Source organism: Acanthopagrus latus, chromosome 16 (assembly GCF_904848185.1).
Source record: "Acanthopagrus latus isolate v.2019 chromosome 16, fAcaLat1.1, whole genome shotgun sequence".
Classification (NCBI taxonomy): Eukaryota; Metazoa; Chordata; class Actinopteri; order Spariformes; family Sparidae; genus Acanthopagrus; species Acanthopagrus latus.
Window position 1 is genome coordinate 10,766,865 of NC_051054.1, and position 26,465 is coordinate 10,793,329.

The 26,465-nt window shown below is 42.9% G+C and overlaps 1 protein-coding gene across 10 annotated transcripts; it reads left to right on the plus strand.

Annotated features, from left to right (window-relative positions):
• Positions 1–26,320, plus strand: cnksr1 (connector enhancer of kinase suppressor of Ras 1). 10 transcript variants are annotated; one of them, XM_037072204.1, is made up of 21 exons: positions 1–227; positions 2,074–2,231; positions 5,021–5,223; positions 5,609–5,693; positions 13,936–13,980; positions 14,094–14,237; positions 16,033–16,092; positions 17,637–17,705; positions 17,899–18,024; positions 19,321–19,439; positions 20,367–20,512; positions 21,392–21,567; positions 21,678–21,711; positions 22,002–22,177; positions 22,368–22,441; positions 22,888–22,959; positions 23,258–23,328; positions 23,911–23,981; positions 24,074–24,164; positions 24,431–24,612; positions 25,233–26,320. In XM_037072204.1, the coding sequence occupies exons 1-21, from the start codon at positions 176–178 to the stop codon at positions 25,674–25,676; spliced, it is 2,598 nt and encodes an 865-aa protein (XP_036928099.1). In that variant the 5' UTR covers positions 1–175; the 3' UTR covers positions 25,677–26,320. The 10 variants fall into 10 exon arrangements, with proteins under 10 accessions (XP_036928099.1, XP_036928104.1, XP_036928101.1 ...); XM_037072209.1 differs by having other exon boundaries at positions 21,392–21,555; XM_037072206.1 differs by having other exon boundaries at positions 13,939–13,980.
• Positions 26,321–26,465: the final 145 nt, after the last annotated feature.

The window sequence follows — 26,465 nt, forward strand, 5'->3', positions numbered from 1 at the left end:
CTGACAGCAGAGGGGGGGGACGCTTCTTACCTGTACCTGTGGGAAGGAGTGCCACTCGTCATCGTCCGATTCCAAATCAGGATCAACTTTTTCCTCTTCTTCCAGCAGCCCGGAGAGGTAGAAGTCGGCCAGCACGGCTGGGAAGTGAAGCAGCGACTGCACCAGGACTCCGAGCATGGAGCCTATCACGTCGTGGAGCGAGGAGAGAGTCGGCGAGTGGCTCCAAGGTGAGGAGGAACATGTTGCGCCTTTCTTCGCTCTTCTCGTGCCCCTTGATCGCCTCACAGGTGCTTTGGCTCGGACAGGTCAGAAATAGAAGCGCCGCTTAAATCCCTCTTGGACGTGAAAAAGGTGGAGGTGGAATGAGGAAGTGGCCTGTGGCTGAGCGAGAGGAGCCACAGCAATCCTGTTCGGATCACTGTCAGCAGCTGTAAAAAATCCAGCAGCGCAGTCTACACGTCTGCTTTCTGTTCCTAGGACATGTCGCGTTCACTGGCCCGATCGATTTATACGAGTCATACGGAGAAAGTGCATGGATTAATGCACTCCTATGTTGTTTTAAAGGGAAAGTGTAGTACTAAGACCTATTGGCCTACAGCACAGGTGAGCTATTACAAGTGCTGGAGAGTGACTAAGTGTATTCAGCTGACAGTACATGTATTTGTATAACTAATTTGAATTTCAGTGTAAAATAATTAATTCTTATACATTATTCTACGGCTATGATCAAATTCAGGTTCAGATTTTACCTACAAAAACAATCAGAGTATAAAGTATGAAGAACTGTCACAGATTGTAGTATCCAACATGTATGAAATAGTACTAGTCAAGATTAGTTCAACATGGGCCAACTGCAGCATTGAAGCAGGACATAATTATTAATGTGTGCTGAGTTATGGTCCTATGATGTCAAAATATGTAACTGATTTTACATTTGATTCTTTCAAAGAAGTCAAATGTTTAATCCAGGATTTGTTCTTAACAAGTATTGTATTCATATATTGTGGTATTGGTCCTTTTGCTTAAGTAAATAATTTGAATACGTCCATACCATGTAATATATTGTTTACAATAGTATTAAGATGATTTGTGCTTTTATTCAATGTTGTTAACGGTACCCAAAAAAACATACTCTAGTAAAAGTAAAGATACTGTGTAAAACTACAGAGGATTAAAAAACAATGCAGGGAAGGGCCCTCTCTGATGCCCTTATGGTAGATAAAGCATGATAAAATGCCCCCTAAGGTGCCCCTTTAGTGGACTAAGTGTGAAGGGACCTCTCTTCACTGTGAATATTATGACTTTCTGCCTGCTGGTGCCCCACCGCCCGCAGCTGGTGCCATTTTACATTTCCTGCCCCGTCCCCTCAGAACTCTTAAGTCCGCCGCTGGTGTAAAAGATATGACTTGAGTCAAAGTGAAATTCGACAACACATGTATTACTTGAGTGAAAGCCTTAAAGTATCTGATATTAAGTGACCTCAAGTAACAAAAGTAATTCCCTGGTATGTAAATATCCGAGGTCATTTCTTCCTTTATTCGTCTGATTTGTGTAGTTCGATCATCTGATTGCATTCTTCACATTTTTTCAGACTGGAAACTGTGTTTCGTTTTCCTTGGTTTTTTAAATTGCTGATAAAATATTCTGATTTCAAAACGCACTACATTGCTACTACATTGCGACTACTCGTAACTAGTAACTCAAGTTTTCAGATAAAAGCACTCCAAGTTGTAGTGGGGTGGAAGTATATAGGAGCAGGAAGAAATCATAATACAAACAGCTAATTATTTTGCGGGTAAATCATAAGTCACTTGTTTCACAGGTACATGTTCACTGTTTCCCACCTCATCTCACAACATGTACTGTAGCTTTGTTCGTTTTTTTTTTTTTTCATGCCGGCAGCCCTGCTGCTCCTCTTTTTCTCTAAGTCCGTGCCTCCTTTGCATGTCTCTGCCTGTTCATGCCCGTGACTTTCTGGCTATGTGGGCTTTCCTTTTATACTCGTGTGCTGCATGCGGTTAAATCCTATGTGGTAAGTAAATGAGCATTTTTTTTTTTACATCTTGCTGCCAGGTCTGGATGCCCCCCTGCATCATTACCAGGTGTCGGAGTGGCGTTTATCAGGTCTGGATCTGCTCCAGCTGACCTCGCAGGACCTGGAAAAGTTGGGAGTGCACAAGATTGGACACCAGGAGCTCATACTGGAGGCTGTGGAGAAGCTCTGCTCTCTGGTGAGGGAGGAGGCTGGGTCACGTGTGTTTGTGTACAGTATGTGTCCATAGCAGTGCTCTGTGTATCCAAGAGGCCGTTGTGCTGAGGAGCTCTGGATATTTACTGAGCAGTCATCTTCTTCTCGTCTGGCTGTGGCATTGTGTAATGTTCTGATATTAGAGCAGGGAGTTTCATTTATTCCACCATCACACTGTTTTTAGAGCCTGCCCTGGTTTGTGCAGTGGAACCAGCAGCAGTAGTCGGACAAATCCGGCCAGAATACACAACTGCTCTTATTGCCATACAAGTCCTGTTTCACTCAAGTGCACTCAGAGCCTTCGGCAACATGCAGCGAGTTCGAGTGCATTGCCTCACTTTGCCCTCCACTTTTATATCGAAGCCCCCTGTAGTCAAGCATATCGCAGTAGAATAGTGGCTTTATTTCTGTAGCTAACATCAAAGGGGGGCTAGTCATACTTCAACTGCAACCAAAGCAGATTTAGAATACAAAATTGTGTGCCTGATACTTTACATGCAAATTCTGGGAAAGTTTGTAGTCGGCTTAATAAAACAGACTTCTGCCTCCCCTTTGATGCATTATCGCTTTTTTCCCCCTCCTGCCTAATTAATTCCCTCCCAGTCCGATTCTGAGAGGGAGTTTTGGGACACTTAAATAGCCGCGTCGGTGTGTGCGGGGGTGTTTTTGTGTCTCCAGAACGGCCTTTGTTTTATTGGAAGGACTAATTGAGTAGGAAGGTACCAGGCCAGGTTCCAGCTCTCTGGTGGTGCAACAGTGTGTGAACATAAGGCTGAAAGCTCAGCCTGCTTAAACCGCTTGTCGTCTACTTGTCGAAATGAACGTAACACTGATGGAAATAGTCACTGAGGGGTTTAATCCAAGTCCTTATGACTGAGTGTGTGACTGAAGTCTCCCTGTAGTAAAAGCCTCACATAGGAACATTTGTGTGAAATTGTTGAAAGGAAGACCGGATAAGGATCCATACACAGATGTACCGTGTTGATTTATACCATGAATACAGCGTGTGCATGTGTGTGTGTGTCTGCCTCTCTCCCCTCTCCGACTTGATGCTCCGTGAAGTGCTAACACTGAGCTCATTCATAAAAAGAAGCCATCAGACGCTCACATGGAACAGACCAAACACGTTCAAGTACACGGTTACATAATTAACAGCTACAGTGTGGATGAGAGCATGAAAAATTCATGGCCACTTGTTGACGGAAATTGTTCCGGCTGGTTGAAGAATAGAAAGCAAAGCTTGACAAGACCGGACCTCTTGACCACCGGCGAGTGGGCCACGACAATAACCTGCTCCCTCTGCAGTGGCTGTGAGGGGTTACGTCTCATACAGCTAGGCAGGAAGCTGTGACGACAGGCGTTTAAGAGAGGAGCTCTGTCTTCATATGGGAGGAATAATTGTCTCCCTCGTTTGATGTGGTCGTTTTGGTTGATTTGTGTTGTGTCACATTGAGAGGCGTTTCTCTTAATCAGTAAAAATTAATTCAGTGGACAAAATTTTAAAGCCGCCTCTTACTGTAGCACGACAAAACTGCAGCTGCCAAACTGGGGCTTCAACTAACAATTATTTTCATCACTACCCAAAGTAAAGCGACAGTTACTTACATTTAAGAAGCTGAAACCTGCTGGAGAAACAATCTAATTGAAAATCAAAAATCATTAAGTTGAATTTACACATTGCTAAAACAGTCACCACAAAGACTATCAAAGACATTTTCTGGATGATTTCTTTGTTTACTATTGTATAGGGTTTATTGCAGGACTGCTGTATAATATGATAGATACGATACAATACGATACGATACAACACGGTATGGTACGGTACGATATGATACAATGCAGGACAAGACAATACGATACAATACGGTACGGTACGGTACGATACAATGCAAGACAATACGATAAGATACAGTACAATATGATGTCATAATATCATGATACCATAATATAACATATTACAACTATACTACATAATATGATGCGATATGATATGATATGACACAGGATACAAAACTAAGTGAATCAATGTAGTACAATACAACACAATATCACTGATTTTGGTCAAGCAACCGGATAAAACATTTCCGACTGTAAATCACCCATTTGTGTTAGATTGCATTGGTTTTAAGCATGCTGTACCTAAGAAAGTAGCACCTGGGTGTAGGTTACAGGAGAGGAAATAAGCACATCATCATTGCTGTTACTGTTTTTTATTATTTCTTAAAAAAAATTGCTCTGATAAATTATTTTTCTTACGGTTTTTGGATTCTAGCTAAAAAAAATCTACATTATCATGACACAATAGCCTGTGTGTACAGTTTATAATGTGTTATATTTGCTGTTTAATGTATATTATGTTTAAGGCAATTCTGATGTGGCAATATTGTCTTTTTATATGACTTCACTGGTAAGGTAACATCACATATTGATATGATGATTACAGTTGTCAGAAATATCAGTACATTGATACTTTTATTGCTACAATGTATATTGTAACTATGCTGTATCTGCATTGGATAGTACCAAAAGTACCAATAATATGATGTCTCTGTAAATCAAAATACATCTTAAACACAACGCTCGTGTGAAGTGTTGAGGAGCCAATAATGAGGAGTCGGGGAAGTAATGCATTAAACATCAAAGACTGATTATGAGATCACAAGAGTTTTTCAGGAGTGGAATAGACTTTCAACCGGTGTGTGTGTGTGTGTGTGTGTGTGTGTGTGTGTGTGTGTGTGTGTGTGTGTGTGTGTGTGTGTGTGTGCTCTCCAGACATATGGCATAGGTGGAGAGAACCTACGTGGCCTGACAGAGAAGCTGCGCACCATTTCCCACACCCTCCAGATGGGCATCCAGAGCCGCTGGCGCCTCAACAGCTACAATGGACGCAGCACCACCAAGCTGCCTGCTGGAGTTCTGCAGGTTGTAGTGGAGCTCATCATCTCTGCCAAAGGACTCTTCTCTTTGCTCAACAGGTCTGTTTAGAGGGAGTTATCTAACTGTTATATATACAGCACTCAAAGTTCTATTTTGTTCTGCGGTTATTTTCTTCTTGGAAAATGTTCTCTGCCCTGTCTTATAAAAATAGTTGTGGCTGCAGATTTTGGTATTGCAGGCTTTGTGTAAAAAAGGATGGCTGTCATTTAGAGGTTGCTCTTTACATGTTGCCCCTTATTGAGAAAGCTGATCCCTGTCCCCCTTTCTGTTTAATCTCTTCTCTTTGTGACTTTCTGAGATACTTCATTTGTCATTGTTCCTTTTCAATTTATCAGCGCACAATTAAATAACCGTGCCGCTTGCTTGCAGTAAGATGAAGTCTCTATCCAGACTTATTTGAAATGTAATCCCTGTCTTTTCCAGGTATCAGTTTTTCCAGCTTAGCGGATTTACCAGTGCCAAGAACATATTTGACTACTGCAGAGAGCTGGGAGACATTGTCCACAAGGTTGGTCTATTTATGGCTTGAAGCAGTTAAATGCAGAAAACAAATCAAATCAAAAAATCTAATTGTTATTTCTTTTAAAAACCCTTTATGTTTTTTTTCTTTTTCCCCCTTCTTTCAGTGTCTTATATAGGTTCTTGTGCATGTAAGAGATCTTAGTTAAAAAGGTCAAGTTAAATAGGGTCAAAGTCCACACTAACAGAAGCTCCTTTCTCCCACAAAAAATACTGCCCCTGAAACACCTCGTCAGCAGTGGCGCCTTTAATTCTGTGATTATGTGACATCACACTACATCATCATGTCACATATTTGCATCATTCCATTATTATTACTGTTGTTAGCAGTGCTGGGTCAGACGTGTGTAAGCTGACCAATCAGTGGAGACAGGAGCGGGGCCTTAAAGAGACAGGAGCTAAAACGAAGCATCCAGACAGAGAAAGATGATGTGTGATATGTGTGGAACACTGAAGCATGTAAACACATTCTAGTAGTTACCCATAGCAAAATGATGAACCTGAAAATGAGCATACCACGTCTCCTTTAATGCCAACTGAGTTCAGTCGACTTCAGTGCACGCATGTTCATGAAAACAAGGTGTTTTACCTTAAGAGGAACCACACGTGTATAAAACACGTTTCTAGTTGTGCAGTTCATGCACGCTAAACTTCCAGAGAGGAACTACAACCTGTTGTGTGGCTGGCGTTTTTTCCTTTTTTGAAATCAACCTCTAAAATGCAGCAGGGGAAATCAGAGCCCCACGCACACGCACACCCTGTTCCTTGGCTCAGCTTGAGTAATGTATTCTTTATCTTTACATTCCTGGCATATTTGGAGGCGGCTGTACCTTGAAGAAGCTTAGGCTGAAGGCACTGGCAGAAATGAGGGCTGGAATTTGTTGGTGTGCTAGTATTAAACATCTGAAAGAAACAGGAACAGGAGGAGTATTTATAACTGGATGAATGTGAAGCGGGCAAGAAAGTGTTTACAGGTAGTAGAAGGGACAGGCCTGGATATGTCATAGTGCCTGGGGGAGGGAGGGAGGGACGGAGGCAGAGGGGGAAGGCAGAGAGAGAGAGAGAGAAGGAGGAGCATGCGAAGAAGGGATTGCACTGCCACTGTTTAATGACTTTTGGCTGCTGGGGGAGTGCATGGCGCTGAATGAACTGGAGAGAGCAACAGGCTGAGAGAGAGAGAGAGAGAGACTATTAACTCTGAAAAGGACTCTGTGGTGACGTTTCAGATAGAAAACCTGACAGAAGTGAAGAAGAGAGAAGGAAGATAGAGCTGCAGAGACAGCAGCAGAGTAAGAGATAATTAGGTAGAGGTAAGGAGGCAGTCAGTGGAGCAAAGACGCTGTGGGTGTAAGAGGACGCTCAAGTGTTCAGAGGAGTTTATATTTAGCCCTCTATAGCCGGCTCTGGACATCTGCCCAGCACGACAGGTAGAGTCCTCGCCTCTTTGATTGGATAATTCCCCTCTAAAGGTGATTTGCTTCTTTTGCACCTTGCTTGGTTGCTCAAAAGGAATCTTATACACATGACTGAAACTGTTTTTTGTTTGTTGGCTTTAATTCCAATGTTCATTCTTCAGAAAATCATTCTTTGTAGATTTTGATTTAGGGTTAGGGTTGAAAATTAGGTCATTTGCAGTCCTACAACAACCGTGGTCCGACCCAGATTTAGCCGTTGTACAGCAGTTAGAACAGGACCACGGGGTTTTCAAGCGAGAAATGAGAGTTTCGGTCGCTACGTTGGTGTACGGTGACAGTATCATTATTCTAATGGACCAGAGGGGAAGGAAGTAAGTGTAGATTTCAGAGTGTTACCGAGCTTGTTGACTCTGAAAGGGATGTTGTCTGCCGCCGCGCAGTGATTCAGATTTGGGCCCGTTGTTTTCATTCATTGTCGCCTCTGCACACACGGAGGCATGGCACTGATTAGCAGTAAAAAAAAAAACAAAAAACCTTTCGGTGCTTTTGTTGCCGGTCCCTCTCAGAGGGTTGATCATCGTTTAGTAATGTCTGGCCATTGTTTGCTCAATTCCTGTTGTTGAACTTTGTGCGCGCTTGTGTGTTTGTGCTCGCAGGTGTTTTCGAGGTGGGAATCATTGTCAGTCTTAATGTACCAAGAGCATTTTGTCAGTTTCAGAGACATGTCAATTAGTTTTTACTTGACAGTTTAGGCAGTTTAAAGCGACATGGTGCTAAAAAATCCTTTTGATGGTACAGTATCTTGTAACAGGGTGAATGATGACTCTGTCTCAGCCACTCTGCCCTCCTATCACTTGTGTCAATACTATGTAACTTCAGTGAGCAGGTCGGATTGCAGCGTTACACACGTGTTTACTTCAAGAAACAAGTTTGACCACACAACATTGTTATGATGTGGTTATTTTTGTTTGTAGTCAGTGCCTACATTATGTCAGACAAATTCCTGCAGACCCTGGGTTTGTATTTACGACACTGGTGACCACATAGTAACTAACTACACAGAATGACAGGTCCTTATAAAGACTTAAAATATCTTGAAGGCAATGTTATGAATTTTAGGCCTTCAGTAGTCTTTGATTTGAATTTGTGAGATCTTTAATGCCACAAACATTTAATCGAACTTCATTAACCTTTATTATGCCCCAGTGCATATATCTACGTAGAACCTACACGGCACCACATATTTATTACTGACCCTTTTAATTACCTGTAATGCTTAAATAGGAAAAAGATTATTTGTTTAAAAAAAAATCAAGAAATCCTTGTCATACATTTATCTTAAAAAGGTCACATAAAGCAAATTTGAAGTGTCTGACAGCTTTCTGATTCACATAATAACATAAAAATTGAAGAGGTTCATTTTGTATATATGAAACCTGCACAGTACCTGTTTTTGTTGGTACATTTGCAGGTGAGCTAAAAGGTCAATTGTGGCTGGCTGAGAAGCCCTCACACCTGTTTAACTGACAGGAGAAAATGAGAAATCTCACACACGTGGGCTCAGGCTCCATCTGTCACCTCAACTGTCATCATAGCATTATAAACCTACAGACACAGGGTTTGAACTCACACACATGTAGCTTGTGCTGTACAGCTGAGTCACATTGCATCCTCTCATGCGTACGTGTCCCTGCACCACCACGGCGTAACGTAGCATTCACCGTCACACTCATACAGACCAGCATTATCATGGCCTCTCAAGATTTGCTCCCAGCCAATCGATGCCTGCGTCATCCCCAGTGTAACTCATCTGACATGCTGTCACAAAGCCGCGGCTCCATCGTGACGTGACGTCCTTTTCTGGAGAAGTGTTTTCACAGAAGTGCCGCCACATCCCTCATGCCAAAGAAAGGACTGTTATTTCCTGTTTGCCAGAGTGCGTTGGAGTGCTCGTGTGTTCCTCCTCGCACCCTGAGGCCGATCAAGGTCAGTAGTCAGCTGGTGTTTGTTGGGATCCTGCACTTAATGTTGCAAAGTCTCCGTTTTCGCTCAGTCTGCCTCGAACCAGCCGAGCAGCGAGCCATCCAGGTCCATCGGAAGAGAGACAGGGAAAAAGAGGCCTCTGTGAACTGTGAGCTTGGCTATGAGAGGAAAAATGAATTGCTGAGCATTACATTAAGGTATGTCAGTGTAATGGGGATTTAAAAATGAGTGAAGGAGGGCATTTTTGTCGCAGTATCTAACTTTGGAAATATTCTTGGCAAGTGCACCATCACCTTGAAAATACAGTTTTGTCAATTTTTATGATAAATGTAAATATGATAAAATGCTTACTACATTAGCTGCTAATGGGTTAACACAAACTGCGTTTTACATTGAAATATTGCCAGATTTCCCTCCAGAATTTTACTATTAAATGTCTTTGCGGTTGCTGAACAACGAGGAAGCAGAGAAATTATTTTTAGTTATGCTGAATTTATGGACCTGGACCAGATTCATGCTAAATCATTTTTTTATATTAATACCACATGAATATTTGAAGAGCCAGTAGCTACTGAGACAACTGAGGCATTTTGGTTTTGTAATGCATTTTTCTGACCGGAAAGAAATAATAAGAGAGAACAACGTAGAAAAAAAAAACTGCTCTGTTGTTACTAGATAAAGTCTCTCTGCCTTTGGAGGACTTATTTAAAGCTCAGGATGAGGGAATTAAGAGTCTGGAATGTAATAACCTATGATTTATGGTGCTGCAAAGGAGAGAGCGAATGAAATCCGACGAAGAGACGAGTTGTAAAAGGCAAAATTTGGATGGAAAGGTGAGGAACAGGTGTAACACAGATCTCACACAGTGATATCCCCCACCCTTTTTATAGCAAAGCCGGTGACCTGGTGGCAAATAGAAAATATCAGGTGGAACTGTGTAAACAGACACGCAAGAGACAGACAGAACACAACGTCACCCGGCTCAACACGGCGTGGCAGTTGCAGAAGACAACGATAAGAAAGGGAAAAGGCAAACGTCCTTTTAATTGTGCGTAATTAACGCTCTGTGTTTGTCTGCGCCGGTTCATTCATATGCCCCTGCATATCGGTGTGACAGTTTTTTTGTATATGTGTGTCCATGCAAGCCTGTGTTCATTCTCGTTGTCCAGCGCTCCCCCTCACCCCCCCTCTTCTTCCATGAATGTTGCGCCAGCATAATGGCTTGTCTTTGTTTCCAAGACGACTATTGAGAGAACAGCTTTCAGGCACAAAGCTCTGCTGCAAAGTTAGCTCACCACCTGACCCAGCCACACACCATGCTTCACAACACAACACAACACAACACAGCACAGCACAAGACATGAATCCTCTTCTTGCTGAGTGACGTCGATGTAAGGACATTTACAGGGCAGGAGACAATAAACTTATTCTTTCCACCATTCGGCCATTTTTCTCTGGCTGATTCCCTCCAGATTTTTTTAACATCCAATGTCTTTTCAGTTGCTGAACAATGAGGAAGCAGAAAAATGATTATTATTTATGCTGCGTTTATGGACCTGGACTACAGCAGTTTGACATTTAAACTTCCCACCATGAATTTTCAGAGGAAAATGGCCACCATGTGAATAATGTCATATTCTCCACCATTTATTGACAGTCTACAGGACAGTTATGGCTAATATGTAACTACTTTAGCAACAGCGAGGTGGAATTGAAGGTCAATCATGAATGTCAGTTTGGCTTGAACTTTTGTGCTCTTTTCTGCCCCTCAAAAGATCCATATAATGACGTTATTGTTTTTTTCTTAAGGGAATCTGTGGTTGTGAGTGACCTATTTAGGTGCCACACCTACATTCTTATTTAGGTCACTGACAGACCGGAGCTGCCCTTAGACCTCTTGTTCTGCTTAAGTTAATAGAGAACTGAAAGTGGTTTTACTCTACAATAGCTGTACTGTCTGATATGATGGTCCATGAATCTTGTGTTGTGGCACTTAAGTTGATATCATATTGAGAGAGGAATCAATGAAGAGGCATGCCAGGTGGACAGGGCTCATGCTAGAGGCTGTTGGGGACTTTTGACTTTTTCTGCATAATTCATTTAAGCAGACAGTGAATTTGTGTATATTACACACAGATACAGTGTCTCTTTATGTCTCGAAGTCATCTTCACTGAGGAACCAGCAAGAACTGTGACTCCGTTTTGCCACCGCACCCTCCTGATGTTACACGAGTTTCAAGGCAGAAGTGTAGCCTACCTGTCGCCCTCTCCCCCCACCCACGCACACACATCAGTGTCTTGTTTCCTCTTCTTGTAGGGTGTGAAAAAACAGGCTGCGCTGTTGTGGTGAAGCCTCCATTGACTTGGTGTTGTTTCTTATTAATATCAAGCGGCGATGACACGCACAAAGGGGTGTTACGAATGAAGCCAAGGTAGAAGTGATGATGCATCACGGCATAAGATTTGAGTAAATCACACTGACATGCATCATGGATCCAGCCAATATAAAATGATAATATTAGATATGTTACACTTACTCAGGTTCATCGTGTCTGCCTTTAGCTCAGCCTTGCAGTCTTGCCCGAATTTGTGGTAGTTATGTAACATTTACATTAACGTTTTTGTGTCGGCCACTTCAGCACATTTTTTTAGCCAAGCTGGCCATGGCAGACCTCGGTTGGCAAGGTTGCTGTGGTATGCAAAATTGGAATTTGATTATCGTGTACCTATGCAAATCTAGGGTGATGAAGTCTATTAAATTGACTTTATTTTAAAAAATATGTCAAGTTTACATCAAGTTTTTGTCTTTCAGGCCAGTCATTTGCTTTTTTCACTCCATTGAGGATAAGTCTAACTGATGATAATAAATATGATATTTATGTAATGCCCTCCATACTGTGGAACCATGATATATTCTGATATGGTTATTGTAACATGAAATAAAGTTAAATTTGTCAACACCCATGAGATGAATTGCTTAGAAAAATGTTGTAAGGTCATGTACTCTCCCCTCAGGATAGATTGTTAGATTAGGTTTAGATTCATTGCCACCTGCATGGGCACAGGACTGGACAGGTACACTGGGATTCCTTTGTGTTTCTCTCAAAGTCAAAAAGGCAACGAAAGGCCATTAAAAGGAGCAGTGCAAAATACACACTGCACATTACATAGAGAAATGCACACAGTGAGTAAATGCCAATTCATTATTTAGCTATTAATTATCCCACAAAATAAAGGATGGGAAGGGACTGTGTGTAGCAGATAGATGCAATCCCGGACCTGACAGTAAGAATGAAGGGGGGGCTTATAATAATAATAATTTTGGTCACATTTTTAATTTGGACAATAAGCTACTTTGTTTATGACCACAATGCCTCAACTGTGCATTGCATTAGTCGCTAATTAGCGAATGTTAGCGTGCAACATCATATCTGCTGAGCATCAGAGTGCTGGCACTGTCACTGTGAACGTTTAGCTCCAGCATCACTGTGACTCATCGGCCTCACAGACGGCTTTAGACTCTTGTTTTCTTATTATTGCCTTAAGTTTCCTGCGGTATTATCATGTGGCTCAGACTCCTCTCCGTGGCTAAAAGTAATCCCAAGTCTATTTTCAGATGCATTCACCTATGTCTGTTTGCACTAATAATATGTTGTTGGTAACTTTAGCAGCTGGCTCGTCTGGCTGGAAGGCTTACAGCGTCGGCCCTTCTGGAACTATTTTTAAGTTGCTTGTTTATCTTCTGGTTTAGATAGCTGCCCTTAATTCAACATGTTTTTTTTTTTTCTTTCTGCTGATAATGCGGTGATTGAAGCCTTAACTACTTCACATTAATCCCTGTGGTGTTCAAGTGCCACGACGAGGCTAATTTGCTCGAGTAGGGATCAGGATAAAGATCTGAGCATCTTTGGGTGTTTATACACAACCTTTAGTGGTTTGTTATGGTCGCAGATCCTGTGAGTCCACACTCAAAATGCTTGAGGTGAACAGCGACACGTGGCTACCGCGCTCAGCAAACAAATGCCAAGCAGACAGGTTGACCTGATCAGTGATCGCGACCGAAACCTCTCCCAGTCGTACCCCTCCCTCCCAGGGGGCCTTGTGTGTCACAGCCTTTAATTAGCACAGAAATCCAACCGTGTTCGCCATTGAGCCCTCGTTACTTTTCACAGGGATTAGCTTCTCTTTACGACCCTTTATGTAACCGTCAGCACACTGTAAGACATGGTGAATTAGCTCAGGCGGCAGCGGTACAGTATGTGACATACGTCTTTTCAGTGGATCTGGTGTAAAGACGTCTTACCCTCTTCTCTTTCAACCTCTGTTTATTCAAACCCTCCCACTCACACTAATGCCTGCATAGGATCATTATCAATCCCAACCACAGATTAAGTAGTTAAGTCCCCCTGATTCTGTAACTGTAACTGTGACCACTTCCTGTGCCTGTACATTACATAATATGCATGTGTGCTTGCAGGGATTAGTGTAAAGCAATGGATTAGGAAGACATCACGCACCGCTAATGGGATTTCCCACTTCCTTGACTGCAAATTTGATGTAATACTATGCATTATATGTTGTCTTTTTTTCTTTTTTTTTTTGCTCTATTCATATGAAAGCACTGCAGTGATAACAGCCAGCCTGTCTCACCTCTGGATACAGCTGGCTTTTTCACTTCCTGACTCAAGCTGTGAAGAGGAAATGGGACACGAGTTTTGAGTCAGATTGTCCCATTTTCACAAATCAATATGATCATTATAGGCCGCCGCTGTGTCATTTCGGCGTTCTTGCTTTGTTAAATGTAACTCATGTCATGTCGTTTTACTCATCCAGCAGGACATCACTGTCTATGATAAGGAGAAGGACATCATCTCTGTGGTGAGTGTTTCTAGATTGATACCCACTTTGCTGGCAGTTGTTTCCTCTCTTGTTCTATTAAGGATTGTATGAGATGTTATTACAGTAAATGGTGTTTTGCTTCACCCCTCCAGTGCCGTCAGCTGGTGGCAGTGTGCGATGAGATCCTGAGCTCCAGCCCCGAGTCACTTCTCACCCACACCGCTCAGCTGGAGAGTGTGGACCTGGTGCCCGTCGCGCCCGGGGATCAGCTGGTAAAGCCTTATTTTGAAATAGAGGTGCCTTTTTTTTTTTCGTCTGAGGAAAAATACTTTGACTGCGTAGCATATACAGTATATTTGCCAGATATGCAAAATTTGCATGAAAAATGTCCATCAGCTCTGTTTATTCATCTCATTCTAACTCTTTTTCAATAGTCCTGTTGTTATCATCCGTTCATAATTTTAAAACATCTTCTCCCCATTTTATCGCTTCACCGGTTTCTTAACGCTCTTTCTCTGCGTCTCACTCTTTCTCTCTTTCTCTCTCTGTCATTTTCAGTACTCATTTCCTGCCTTCAATCTCGCCTGGAGTTTTTCCATCATTTGGTTCCACTCGTCTCCTCTCTCATCCGACTCAAGGTTCTTTTCAGAACTACTCCTTTTTCATTCCCTCCTAATACCGCCCCCCCCCTCCTCTTAAAGCCTCAGCCTTCAGTCTGTACATTGGGTAACAACAATTACAGCTCTCCTCTCCGCCTGTTATCTGCATCATCTAGTGTCTTTTTATTTCTATGGCGCAATTTTGAGCAATATGTGTTTTTTTTGTTTGTTTTTTTGTTTTTTTTCAGTTTCCTTCCCCTTTGTGTACTCAGACCATTAGGTAAAAATCTGTCATGTTAGATGATAATGGCAGACCCATTTCCTTGCGCTCTCTCACTCGCTGTACTGGCCCTTCTAATTCTCTCTCCAAGTTTGGCATCTTAAAAGCAAATATGCACTATTTTTCTAGCTTTCAAAACAAGAAAAGCGTTTGGAGCGAGTACTGCCTTCAGAGTGATCACAAGTAATGGGAACTAGAAGCAGAAAGAAAGGGAAGTGACAGGCAGGATGGATTGTGATGCACACACACACACACACACACAATGAACGTAGAAAAACCTGACGCACACCTGTTCAGTTTATGAAATAACTGAATGTAAAAATAAAGCTAGCTTTTTTTCTTGTTTCATTTCCCCTCAAATTTAAATGAATTTCAGACATGAAGGAGAAGTGGGAAATAATTTTTAAGCTTTGTGCACCGCCAGTGTCTTTCTTTGTTTAATGCACAGGAAGTGATGGTTTTTCATGTTTTCGTGGCAGCGTAAAAGCTTTTAAGAATCTGTGGCCGCAGAACTGCGACGAGGGCGTCGCAGGTTTTCTGAAGATTTTTTAGAAGAGTGGAGTCGCTGTTTTTAAAAAGTCAGATCTCACACATCTCCGCCCCCTCGTGCGTGTGTGTGACAGTCACGTGTGGCTTTTTGATGATTCCCCTCAAATGTATTTAAACTAAACTAATGAGCCCGTTTCAAAAGTGCAAGGAGTTGAAAACAAGGTATTTGTGGCAAAGTGTGGGAAGTGAGAGTAAAAATTTGTCTCAGATACCTAAAAAAAAATCTGTTCTAGTATTTTCACTTCCCACCTCTGTCCAACTTCATGATACAGGGAATGATAATTATATTCTCTATTTATGAGCAAGTTCTTTTAGCCTTTTAGCCTTTTAGCCTTTTGCTTTCTTCAGTTCAAAGTTTAAACTAATTCACGTTTCTGCCGTCATGTGGCAGGTATTGATTTCTGTAGTGGGATTAGTTAGCCCTCTCCCTTGCCCCCTCTCACTGTGCCTTAAAATAATCAATCAAGGCGGGCTGATGGGTAATTACAGGCCGAGCCATCAATACATTTGGAGACAGATGTCAATATCTCGGTGATGACAGTAAGAAGACAGAGCAATGTTTACGAGCCCATCATGATGAATCATTCTGAAGCAGCGCGTTGCAAAGTTGAATGTTCATCAGCCTGAAATGTAACATCTCTCTGTTCCCCTCCACCCTCTTAGGGGATTGAGATATCGTCCACCGGCTCCAGTAACCACTACGTGACCGGAACTGCAGCTGAGGTCAGACTCATTTATTTTCTTGCTTTCACTGTTGACTCAGCCACACAGAGTTAACCACAGCTGCCATCTCAGCGCTCTTAACCAACCCTCTGTGGAGCGGCGTGACTCACGCCTCTGCTCCTCTCCAACTCCAGAGCGAAAGGTTAACTTCAGTTACAGTTTGTCTTTCTGCTGGGGCCTCATGAAGAGACACCCAAAGTGCCTCATGTCAGAGTGGAGCAGGTAACAAGCTGTGACTCTGTGGCCCGGGTCTGTCTCGTATTTCTGCAGGAGATAACACCTATTTACACGTCTCCTATTAGAGGGTTTGATCTGCTAAACACAGATGTTGCACTTATTCAGCCTGGTTGTCTTATCTAGAAAGTAGTGGGAGGATTCCTTTGGTTGTGAGGCACCAAAATAAAACATTTGTTCTACTCGTGACAAAGACAAATCATTTAGCGGATGTTTTTGTTGGCAGGGGAATCATACAATGATGCCCTTTCTCTACTATGAATTCAGTTCTGTGCAGTTGAAGTATAACATTTTAATTTGGACTAATTTATTATGGAAGCATGAGCTCCAGACCAGGCAGAAATCCCCTTGGAAGGACTTTTGTGAGACACTTTATTTTTAGTTGCTGGCTTGAAATTGAAACCAGTCTGATCCCTTAAAGTGCAAATACTTTGTATTTATTAATATCTCCCCGAGGCTGCAGACCCCAAACCACACGTACTGTTTATCAGTATATGACACAGCTTATTTTATTTTTATCTGTAAATTGGAGGTAAACTCTGCATTGGTAGACTCCCCCCGCCTTTTCTTATAAACCATAACAGACTAGTTGTGTCTGAATATCTAATAATAGCTGATTTTTGGAACTTATGGAACCACAGGGAAATTTCGCACACAGGATTCATGAAATTAAAAGTGGTGAATTGCCCGCGTGTATCTTAATTTGTTTTCATTTAATTCTTTCGGCCTCTCTGTGAACGTGAAAACCGTCCCGTGGCAGCGGCGGAGATAAGATCAGAGAAAAGTTGAAAAGATCAGTTGGATCGAGGGGCCTGTGAGCTACACTCAGGAGTAATGGAGGCAGGGATGGACGGGGGAGTGTTTATCAGGCTGGGTGAGGAGGGCTTGTGAAATGAGTGCGAGGGGAGCTCTCCTGTGGGACAGAAAGATGGAGTTGTTATTTTTCCATGATGTCAACAACAAAGCACCCTCGACTCCCCTGCTACTGCCGCTACATCCCTGCTAATAAGAGACGTGACCACTGGCCAGGAACACACACACACACACACACACACACACACACACACACACACACACACACACACACACACACACACACAGTGTACAGCTTATATGCATGATCCGTGAACTGAGAAAGCACCCTTACAATCCTAAAATCAGCTTTGGTTATTACTGTGATGTGTCATTTGTCCGTGACACGTAAAGAAAAACACCAAAAGTTGACACTGAGCAATTTCTTGCAGTTTTTTTATGAATCATTATTTCTTATTTGCTTTGTTTTTTTGTTTTTTTTATCTCTGCTTTTACAGCCTTCGTCTGATGTCTATGTGAAGATCTTGGCTGGCGATGAAGTGATTCAAGTCAATGACCAGATAGTGGTGAGTGTTAACAACATGCACAGCACGTGTACGCATGTTGTCCTCCCGGTCTGAGGCTTCATATCAGCGTGCCGTGATCTGTGAATTATCGAAGCTCCCGAGTAACTGAGGGATAGTTTTTGTACATTTACTGTTGCTGTGAAGTGAGACAGTCACCTCTGACCCGGAATAATCCTCTGTTGTGCTGCATAAGGTGGGCTGGAGCAGAGCGAACCTCGTGAAGAAGCTGCGGGAGAATCCCAGCGGAGTGACTCTGGTCCTGAAGAAGATCCCTGCATCGGTGCGACGCAGACACCCGCTCCAGCTCTCCTCCTCACAGGTCAGGAGATCATTCACGTCTTCTTCCACTAACCTCATTCAACTCAGTCGAATCAACTCAGTCAGCTTCTCAAAGTAGCAAAATGAAAGGTTGGAATGTACTGTTTGCTTATTTTTTCATGCCAGAGACACATTCTAGCCTCCCTCTTTTAGCAAAACCCAACTGCTCATGCTCAAACCGCACTGGCTCACAGAATGTCATAACAAACCATTGACTGTATCAAACCTGCCCCATATCAGATACAAGGTTTTGATTAACCACCCAATCCAGGAAAGAGGGAAATCTGTCTGAGCGGGAATGGGCCAGACATATCTGCCAGTGCAAATAAACGCAGATTCATCCGGTTCCCAGTCGAGTGATCAGTTGTACTACCCAGGTTGGATGACGATCATTTATTTCCCTCTGACTAACACTTGATGAGATGTCTTTAAAAACAAAAGGGCTAGATTTCCTTGAGAATTGAGGCAGATAGAAAAGAAGATGAACAGCCAGCACACGGACAGTTCTCAGGAATTACACTCTTCTCGTTGCCTTTGTTTTCCAATAATTTCCCTCGGACGCTTGTGGGCTCGAAAAAAAAAAAAAACCTAACCTAATTCGTCAGTTGTCTTTGTGAAGTCATTAAGGGGAACACTGAGCCCACGTTGTTACTGTTGCACACTTGTAATTTTAATTTTCAACCGCTTAATCTTAGTTTAGGATAATCACAGCGTGTTCTGTTAACACGGTTTATGTCAGGGGAACCGTAACCCTCCCTCGTCACGAGAACCACCCCCCCCCGATTTCCGTTTCCCATCACTCAGGATCCGTTTCCATAAACACTAACACTCTGTCAGTAGTCACTATGCCGACTGTTGTTTGTCTTTGAGCTGCACACCTAATTACACACTGCAGTGCATTTCACACCCCCTTGTGACCGTTACCATGTCAGATCCCATCGCCGCCGTAGGGTGAGACAATAGATATACAGAAGGAGATGTGAATCAGCTGTTGCCTCATTGCCTTCACCGGATGCCACTTTTAGGAAGAGTTTCGTAGACTGTCTTACTGTGTGTGTGTGTGTGTGTGTGTGTGTGTGTGTGTGTGTGTGTGTGTGTGTGTGTGTGTGTGCGCGTGTGTTTGTGTGTGCGTGTGTGCAGCGGTGTTGTTGTCCTACTTCCAAAGCCACAGAGGAGACCTGAGGAGAGCGAGTTCCGTCCACATGACATTCGCCTCTTTACCTCTCCGCTAACCCCTAAACACACACACACACAGTATTGCGTGCACACTCACATGCTTGTGTTTCTGCTCTCTCAGAAGGAGAAAGAGAAGAAAGAAGAGAGGTCAGAGGAGGAAGAGGAAGAGGAAGAGGAGGCGAATCCCAGGCACTCCATATTTGAGAGGGTAGCAGCTTCCGTCAGGTCCCTGTCCTTCAGGTGAGAGCATGAATCAGCCCTGTGTCTGACTTGTGTTAGATTATTGTGTGTATTAGTGGATCTTAACGTGGTTTTTGCATGATGATTTCTTCCTGGTTTGTCAGGTATTTAATTGGTAATCATGGCTCTAATCTCAAATACATTCCGTCTTGACTGTGAAAAGTAAATGTTTTAATTACCCATATGACCCAATAAAAGAAGTGTCTGATCCGTGGGAACATCACTCCTCAGAGCAGGTTGGAACGTAAGTTCGCTTCACTAAGCGAACGAGGATTTACTCAATAGAACCTGAACCTCCCACGAACCCCTTTGACCTTGTTAATCTGCCCGGATCTGGTAGGTTTTTCGATGAGGTCACTAAAGCTAAATGCCATAAATTCCAGTATGCGCGCCCACAACCCACGGCTGACTGGAAATGAGAGAACAGGAGGGATGAGACGGATTGATGAGGGAGTTTGAGAGGGATGAAGAAAGACACAAAAAACAAGGCGAGGGGGGAAAAAAATGGGAGAAGGGAGGGAGAAGAGTGATGGAGAGGCAAGAGGATAAAGTGAGAGCTGATGGAAGGCAGGCATACTCAGACAAATGGAAGGGAGTGGGCGGGGATGGTGCATTAAGGTTGTAAATAATCCTGTCACATCCTGATTCACTACAACTCCAGTTTTAAGGGGGGAAAAAAGTAGAAACTTTAGACGACTGCCATTTAGAGTCATGTTTCACCTCTTTAAACAGGCAATACAGGTTGTTTTATGGTGCTGAACTTTATAGCAGTTCATCTTTTATTCAAAGACGACGTCACATAGTGTTGTAGTCTCGGCTGGGAACTCTTTTCGCCAGTTACATTTTGTTTGTGGCTAAATTTTTCCAGAGCACCTGAATGCAGCATAAATGTGTTTGGGTTTTTTTTTTTTTTTTTTTTCGTTGTAGGAGAGCCGTTCACGGGCCAGAGGTACAGCAGCAGCCTATGGGACAGGAGGAATCGGAGTTGCCCTCTGACAAAGACCCGGAGGGGAGTCTGACGCTCACGTCATATCAGAACCAACAGGGGAGGCTCTCACCGCTGTCCGCCTCAGGTAAGAAGAACACAAAGGGAGCCCTGGACCTTCAGTGTGATGTTTTCTTCCCTCAAAATTCTTCAGAACTGTGTGCTTCAGTTTCTTTTTGAAGAGAGAATTTTGTTTCAGTTGTTACCAAGCAGAGAGGGTTTTGCAGGCAGGTGGTCTTTGTTAAGGAGATATAAAACAATAAGTACCACTAAAGCCCTTTGAATATGTCAAGAGGAAAATATGTTAAAATGCTAAATAATGTAAGAGATCTTTTGCCTTGAAGGAGTCCACATGGATCATCTTATTGTAAAATTAACTTTTCAGCGTTTTTTTAACTTAATAAAATAGACCTATTAGGCTTTTTTTTCCTGATGTTTAGTGTTTTATATGCAAGCTCTTAAAAGTCAGAAAAGGTCAAGGTACGCACCAACAGAAGCTCCTGTCTCCCACACTGCTCTTGAAAGGCCTCGTCAGTGGTCTTTGTGACACTACACTACGTCACCATGTCGCACATTTTTGCATTATTTATGCCTGGCATAAAACTGATTTAGCACACCACCGTTGATGTTGTTAGGCGTGTGCGAGCTGACCAATCAGAGCAGACTGTGTATTCAGAGGGCCGGACCTTAAAGCAGAGCATTTCAGACAGAGGGGGAAGACAGAGCTGCAGCACTGGGCAATATGAGAAAATTCATTAAAGCATATAAACCTATTCTAGTAGTAACCCAAAATGAATTAGTTAACCTGAAAATAAACATATACTACCATGCACACCAATGAGATGTGTCGCCTAGATATAGTAATAAATTGTCTAAGGTTTATTAAACGTTGATCTTTGACTGCTAACTCAAATTCATGAATCCGTGGATGGCTTACGATGGATGATCACATACATGTGTTCCTCAGGGGAGTTAGCGAGTTTTGAGAGTTCGAGGCTCTCGCCAGGACTGAGACAAGAACGGTCGCCGTCGCCCAGAAGTCCGTCTCCCTTAATATTCGAGTCGTTCAGAAGTTCTTCACCTCAGGGAGTCAACCAGGAAACAGCTAGCATAAGTTCCTGCCCTGAAATGGTGGGTCACATGGTGAGAGCACGAAAGAAATACACGCAAGAGAACATTTTCTTACAGTCATCGTGGACACTTTGAAACCAGCATTCTAAACACCGACTATATTATTTTTCTTCTCTCCTCAGGGGAATAAAGACAGAGAGAAGAGCTCGACAAAAGGTAAAAGTTTATGCTGTAATACCATGTGAATGTAAAGAAAACACTCCACTGTAATGCTGTTGTTGAGGTCACCTTCACCAAGGCCCATAGAGGTTTAAACTAATTTAAGACAAAGGCAAATTAAGCACTAATCAAGCAAATATCCCAAGACAAGTAGAGGAAACTGCACATGTGTTTATCTACTGAAGATGTTTAGATGGGCAGGAATTGGTAAGGCAAATGTCCAGAGGTCCAAACGAACCTCCCTGTGCCAGTGTTTGTTGAAAACCCAAACCTTTCTGTCGTCGCAGGAATGACGACGGCTCTAAGTCGGCGTCGCGTGTCCTGCCGCGAGCTTGTTCGCCCTGATTGCGACGGCTGGCTGTGGAAGAAGAGGAAGGAGAGCAGCGTCTTCCTCACCCAGAAGTGGCAGCGCTTCTGGTTCGTCCTGAAGGGGCCTGCTCTTTATTGGTACACCAGCCAACAGGTAAAACTATGGGGATATTGAGCCCTATATCACATGTGTCTTATGTAATATAGTCTCAAAGACAATTTAAACATTTGTTTTTGTATTTTGCTGTATTATAACTTTAGTTTGAGTCAGAGTCAGTAGTAATCTGACAGTGGTTTGCTCTTGAACCAATGAATCGTGTGTTTTGTATTTGTTTCCTCTGCAGGACGAGAAGGCGGAGGGTTTCGTCAACATCGCCAGCTACAACATAGAGAGCGCCGGAGAGCACAAGAGAAAATAGTAAGGACGAGCTCTGCGATGGATCATATGAACAGGCTTTTTAACATTTGGTCGAGGAATGTGTGAGCTTTGGTAATTTGCGGATACTAACAAAGAGATTAAAAAAAGTATTTCGGTCTCGTATGAAACAGAAGGTTTATTGTCTGTGTCAGTAGATGATCCGTCAGATGATCTGGCGTTACGCGACATTGCCGTTCGTGATACAGGAAACCTTGAAAACAAGCAGTTTTACTGTCTATTTTTTTTTTTTTTTAGATTAACTGTTAATGAGAAAGCAGTTGCTGTGTCTTGTGAATTCATGGAAACTCATCTCAACTGACAAAGGAGTTATTTTGCATGTGTGCGTGATTTATGAGTTTTAATTTCTTTGTAATTAGTTTCTGGTGGCCCGAGAGTCATGTTTTTGTCTCCCCCTCTCTCTCTCTCTCTCTCTCTCTCCCCACAAGCGTGTTTCAAATGCGTCACCAGCGGTTTCAGAACTTCTTCTTCGCTGCTGACAATGTCAGTGACATGAGCAAGTGAGTCGGATTGATTGCAGGCTAAAGCCGTGGTCGGGCTGCCTGTCTTCTCTTTTCTTTCTTTGTTTCCTCCAGAACCTAAAATGACAAGCTAATGTGGTTTAATAAAGCTGGCAGACAAAAGTGCATCAGTACAAAATATAATGTCTGCATTCATTCATTCATTTTTATTTTTTTTATTTTTTTGGAGCACACAAGAGGTGTTAGATAAATGAGACTCTGTTGAGACAGCTGTTGATCTGCGCTGCCCCCTACAGTCATGTTGAAGTACAGAAACCTGTTATATTTTTCTCTCCAGGTGGATAAACTGTCTGATCACAGCCATACAGAGGCATAAGAAGTTCCAGCAAGGCCCAGATAAAGAAGAAGGTGAGGAGATTTTTTTACTTGAATATGTACCAAAAAAGAATGCAGCTGAATATGTGTTTAGTTGTCTCACCCATTCACAGTGTCTTGCATCATCATTGGTGCTTATATTCTTATTTCTCATATCTATTTTACTGACTTGCAATTATGGGTTTCATACTCATGAATGGTAATAAGAAGAAGACAAAGAAACTTGAACTAGAACTCATCCTCAACCCTTCACCATAAATAGCCTCTTTCTTTGACCTGATTATCATCAGGGAATTACAGCATAAATTTCATAAGACAGTCTCATGTTGCATCGTGACAATTAAATTGAATACAAAATCTTCAGTTTATATGGCACGTTTCCTATATAAAGTGCAGCTCAGAGTGCTTTATGGGAGAAAATATAATCAGAAACACACAACAAAGAATGAAACAGATAATCAAAACACTGCAACAATCTTAAGATAAAAGCAAAATATCAGTTTTGATTTAGTCATGTTGGGCAGTTAATAAATGATCATGTGCTGCCCATTTCTGTCATATCATCTGTTGTGGTAACATCGCTCTTTCCAACCACTTGTGTTTGCTGGTGAACAGAATGTTACAGCGAGACCGAATCTGAAAGCGAGAGATCACCTTCGCCCCGCAGACGAAACAAGGTCAGCACGGTAGGAAGTTTATTCATTCATTAACACGGACACCCGTGCCATTTGGAGCACCATTCAGATTACTGTGTGTGTTGTGTCGTTCTGTGCCTCAGAAAGTGCAGTCCCACACTCTACCTCGCCCAAAGGGGAAGACGTCAAGGGTGCCATTATCGAGTCCTTCAACAGGGGGCAGCAAAGGAACAGGTATGTGTGTCCTGAGTAGCTCTGGCTCAAATCTCTGTTCTCGTTTCCCACGCTGCGTTCCTGTTTCCTCCCTCACTGAATAATGTCTTTAATCTGAGTCGGTCTGATAGATGTTTTAATAATGTGCGAGAGGAAAAGCCATCTCCGTCATGTCATGTCCTGTGGATGTGTTGCCCAATCAGCTGTCACCAGCCACATGTGTTTTGATGCTGTCAGTCTAACCACGCTGCTCCTTCTGTCTGTGCCACCGTCCCCATCGTCATAAGCAGGGCCGGAAGACGAGATGAGCACGATGCTGAACAGCATAAAGGAAGGAGGGGTTTCTCTGATAGGCCACGAGCAGCCGTTTACGCACGACCACTTCAGGAAGTCGTTCATCCGACGCAACAAGAACCCCGTCATCAACGAGAAAATACACACACTGCGGGCCCTGCAGAGCACTCTGAAGGTGAGCAGTGATGATATAGTAGAGATGCAGATCAACCATGTTCAGTCTAGTTTTGCAATTAATAGATAGTTTAATTTAGTATTGGCCACAAACAAAATTTGTCCATAAGAAGGTGAAAGGACAGTGAAAATCTCTGATCTGCACATCGAGGTGAAATGTTTTGAGATCGCCGTCCTGTTACAATGTTATGTAGATTAATTCATGTGTTCGGTGCACAAAAGCAAAAAGGCAGATTTTTCAAGGTTGGAACAAACACAGTTGAAGCACAAGGAAGTTGTTCGATATGGACATGAGGTTCGATCCAGTGCAAGTGTTGTAAAGGGTGTTGAATGTCCAATCAGAGGGTTTATGCAGGTGTTTATCACGCCTCCATTCAGTTCATTGTTACTTATACATAATGGTTCAGTGGACGTCACTGTGTTTAAGGAGAAAAACACATACGCTTACAGTTATGTTGCATCAATACACAGTACATATCCAGTTTGATGACATATAAGTTACAAAGCTTAAAAGAAAATCCTCTTTATAGTACCAGAGCTAGAGGGGTTGTTGTTCTCAGGCAGTCAGACTCATATTTGAGAGCATCTTCATGGTTACTGAAAGGCCTTTTTCCTCTCCAGGCCAAAGAGGCGGAGCTGCTGCAGATCAACAAGATCTTAGAGGACTCTGATCTGACGGCCTCAAAGTACCGTCAGTGGAAGGAGCACCACGAGGAGCTGGTTCAAGAGATCGACAGGGCGGCCGCGCTCAAGGCCTCCAAAGAAGGACTGGACGAGGCGTCAGCGCAGAACACGCCCGCTGAGGAGGTTGCCACGGAAACTGTCGCCAAGGAAACAGCCACCACAGAGACGGAGGGCGCGTACAGACTGAGCCTCAGCGACGGGGAGCAGCTAGTGGACGCGGAGCCGTCTGATGTTCTCCTGGAGATCGCGCAGGGTTCTCTGAGCGCCGAGTCGAGTCCGGTGTTAGAACTGTCCCTGGGCTCGCTGCAGGAGTCGATAAACAAGCAGCTGAGTGAAATGGCGGAGAGCGGAGAAGTTTCGGAGGGCTACTTCTACATTTGAGGCCACGTCACCGCAGCATGGCAGCAGTGTTTGAGAGACGTTCATTTGAAAGAATTAGCTAGTCTTGCCATCAAATCAGCACTTTAATCGAGTGAAAGACCTGACTTGCAAATTCAAAACCCAGTAACATAATAATACCACAACGAGTTTACAACAGAGACAAGAACAATTTGCCAAGTGTCAGCCTGAGATCAGTGTGTATTTATGAGGATTCTGAGGCTGTCTTGTTCTTCTGATGATCAAAAGTAGAACTTTTCTTAGAATTCAGTGTAATATAAGTCATGCCTCTTCTAATGTGATATGTAAATACAGTTTCACTATAAATACTGTATGTATTTGTTAATGGACGTTACCTTAATAGAGGTATACATGTGAGATATTTTGCACATAATTTGTCAGAAACACTGTTGTTGATTTTGTTTTGTTTTTAGCCTTCTGGCCCCCTGTGGAGAACATGGACTTGTTAGTACAGTAGAGCTGTGTGACAGGGTTCTGCTTCAGTGTTCCTTTATTGTCCAAGTCTGGCACGGACGCAGCGAGACAAGAGACGACTCCCTCAAAGCGCTGTGATGTCGGCCCTGCTCCTTTTTTCACTGTATTATTGATCAGTTTTAATAAAAAAGGGAGCGTGGTGATCTCTGAAACGTGTCGTGAAGTTCCTGACGAAAGCAAGCTCGGAGTGACTGAGTGGGTGCTGACTGACAAAACTTGAAAAAAGCTGATATTTTGTCCAGCGTTTTTTTAATTATTTTATTTATGTGTTTGTTTATGCAGTATAGCCCTGATTCC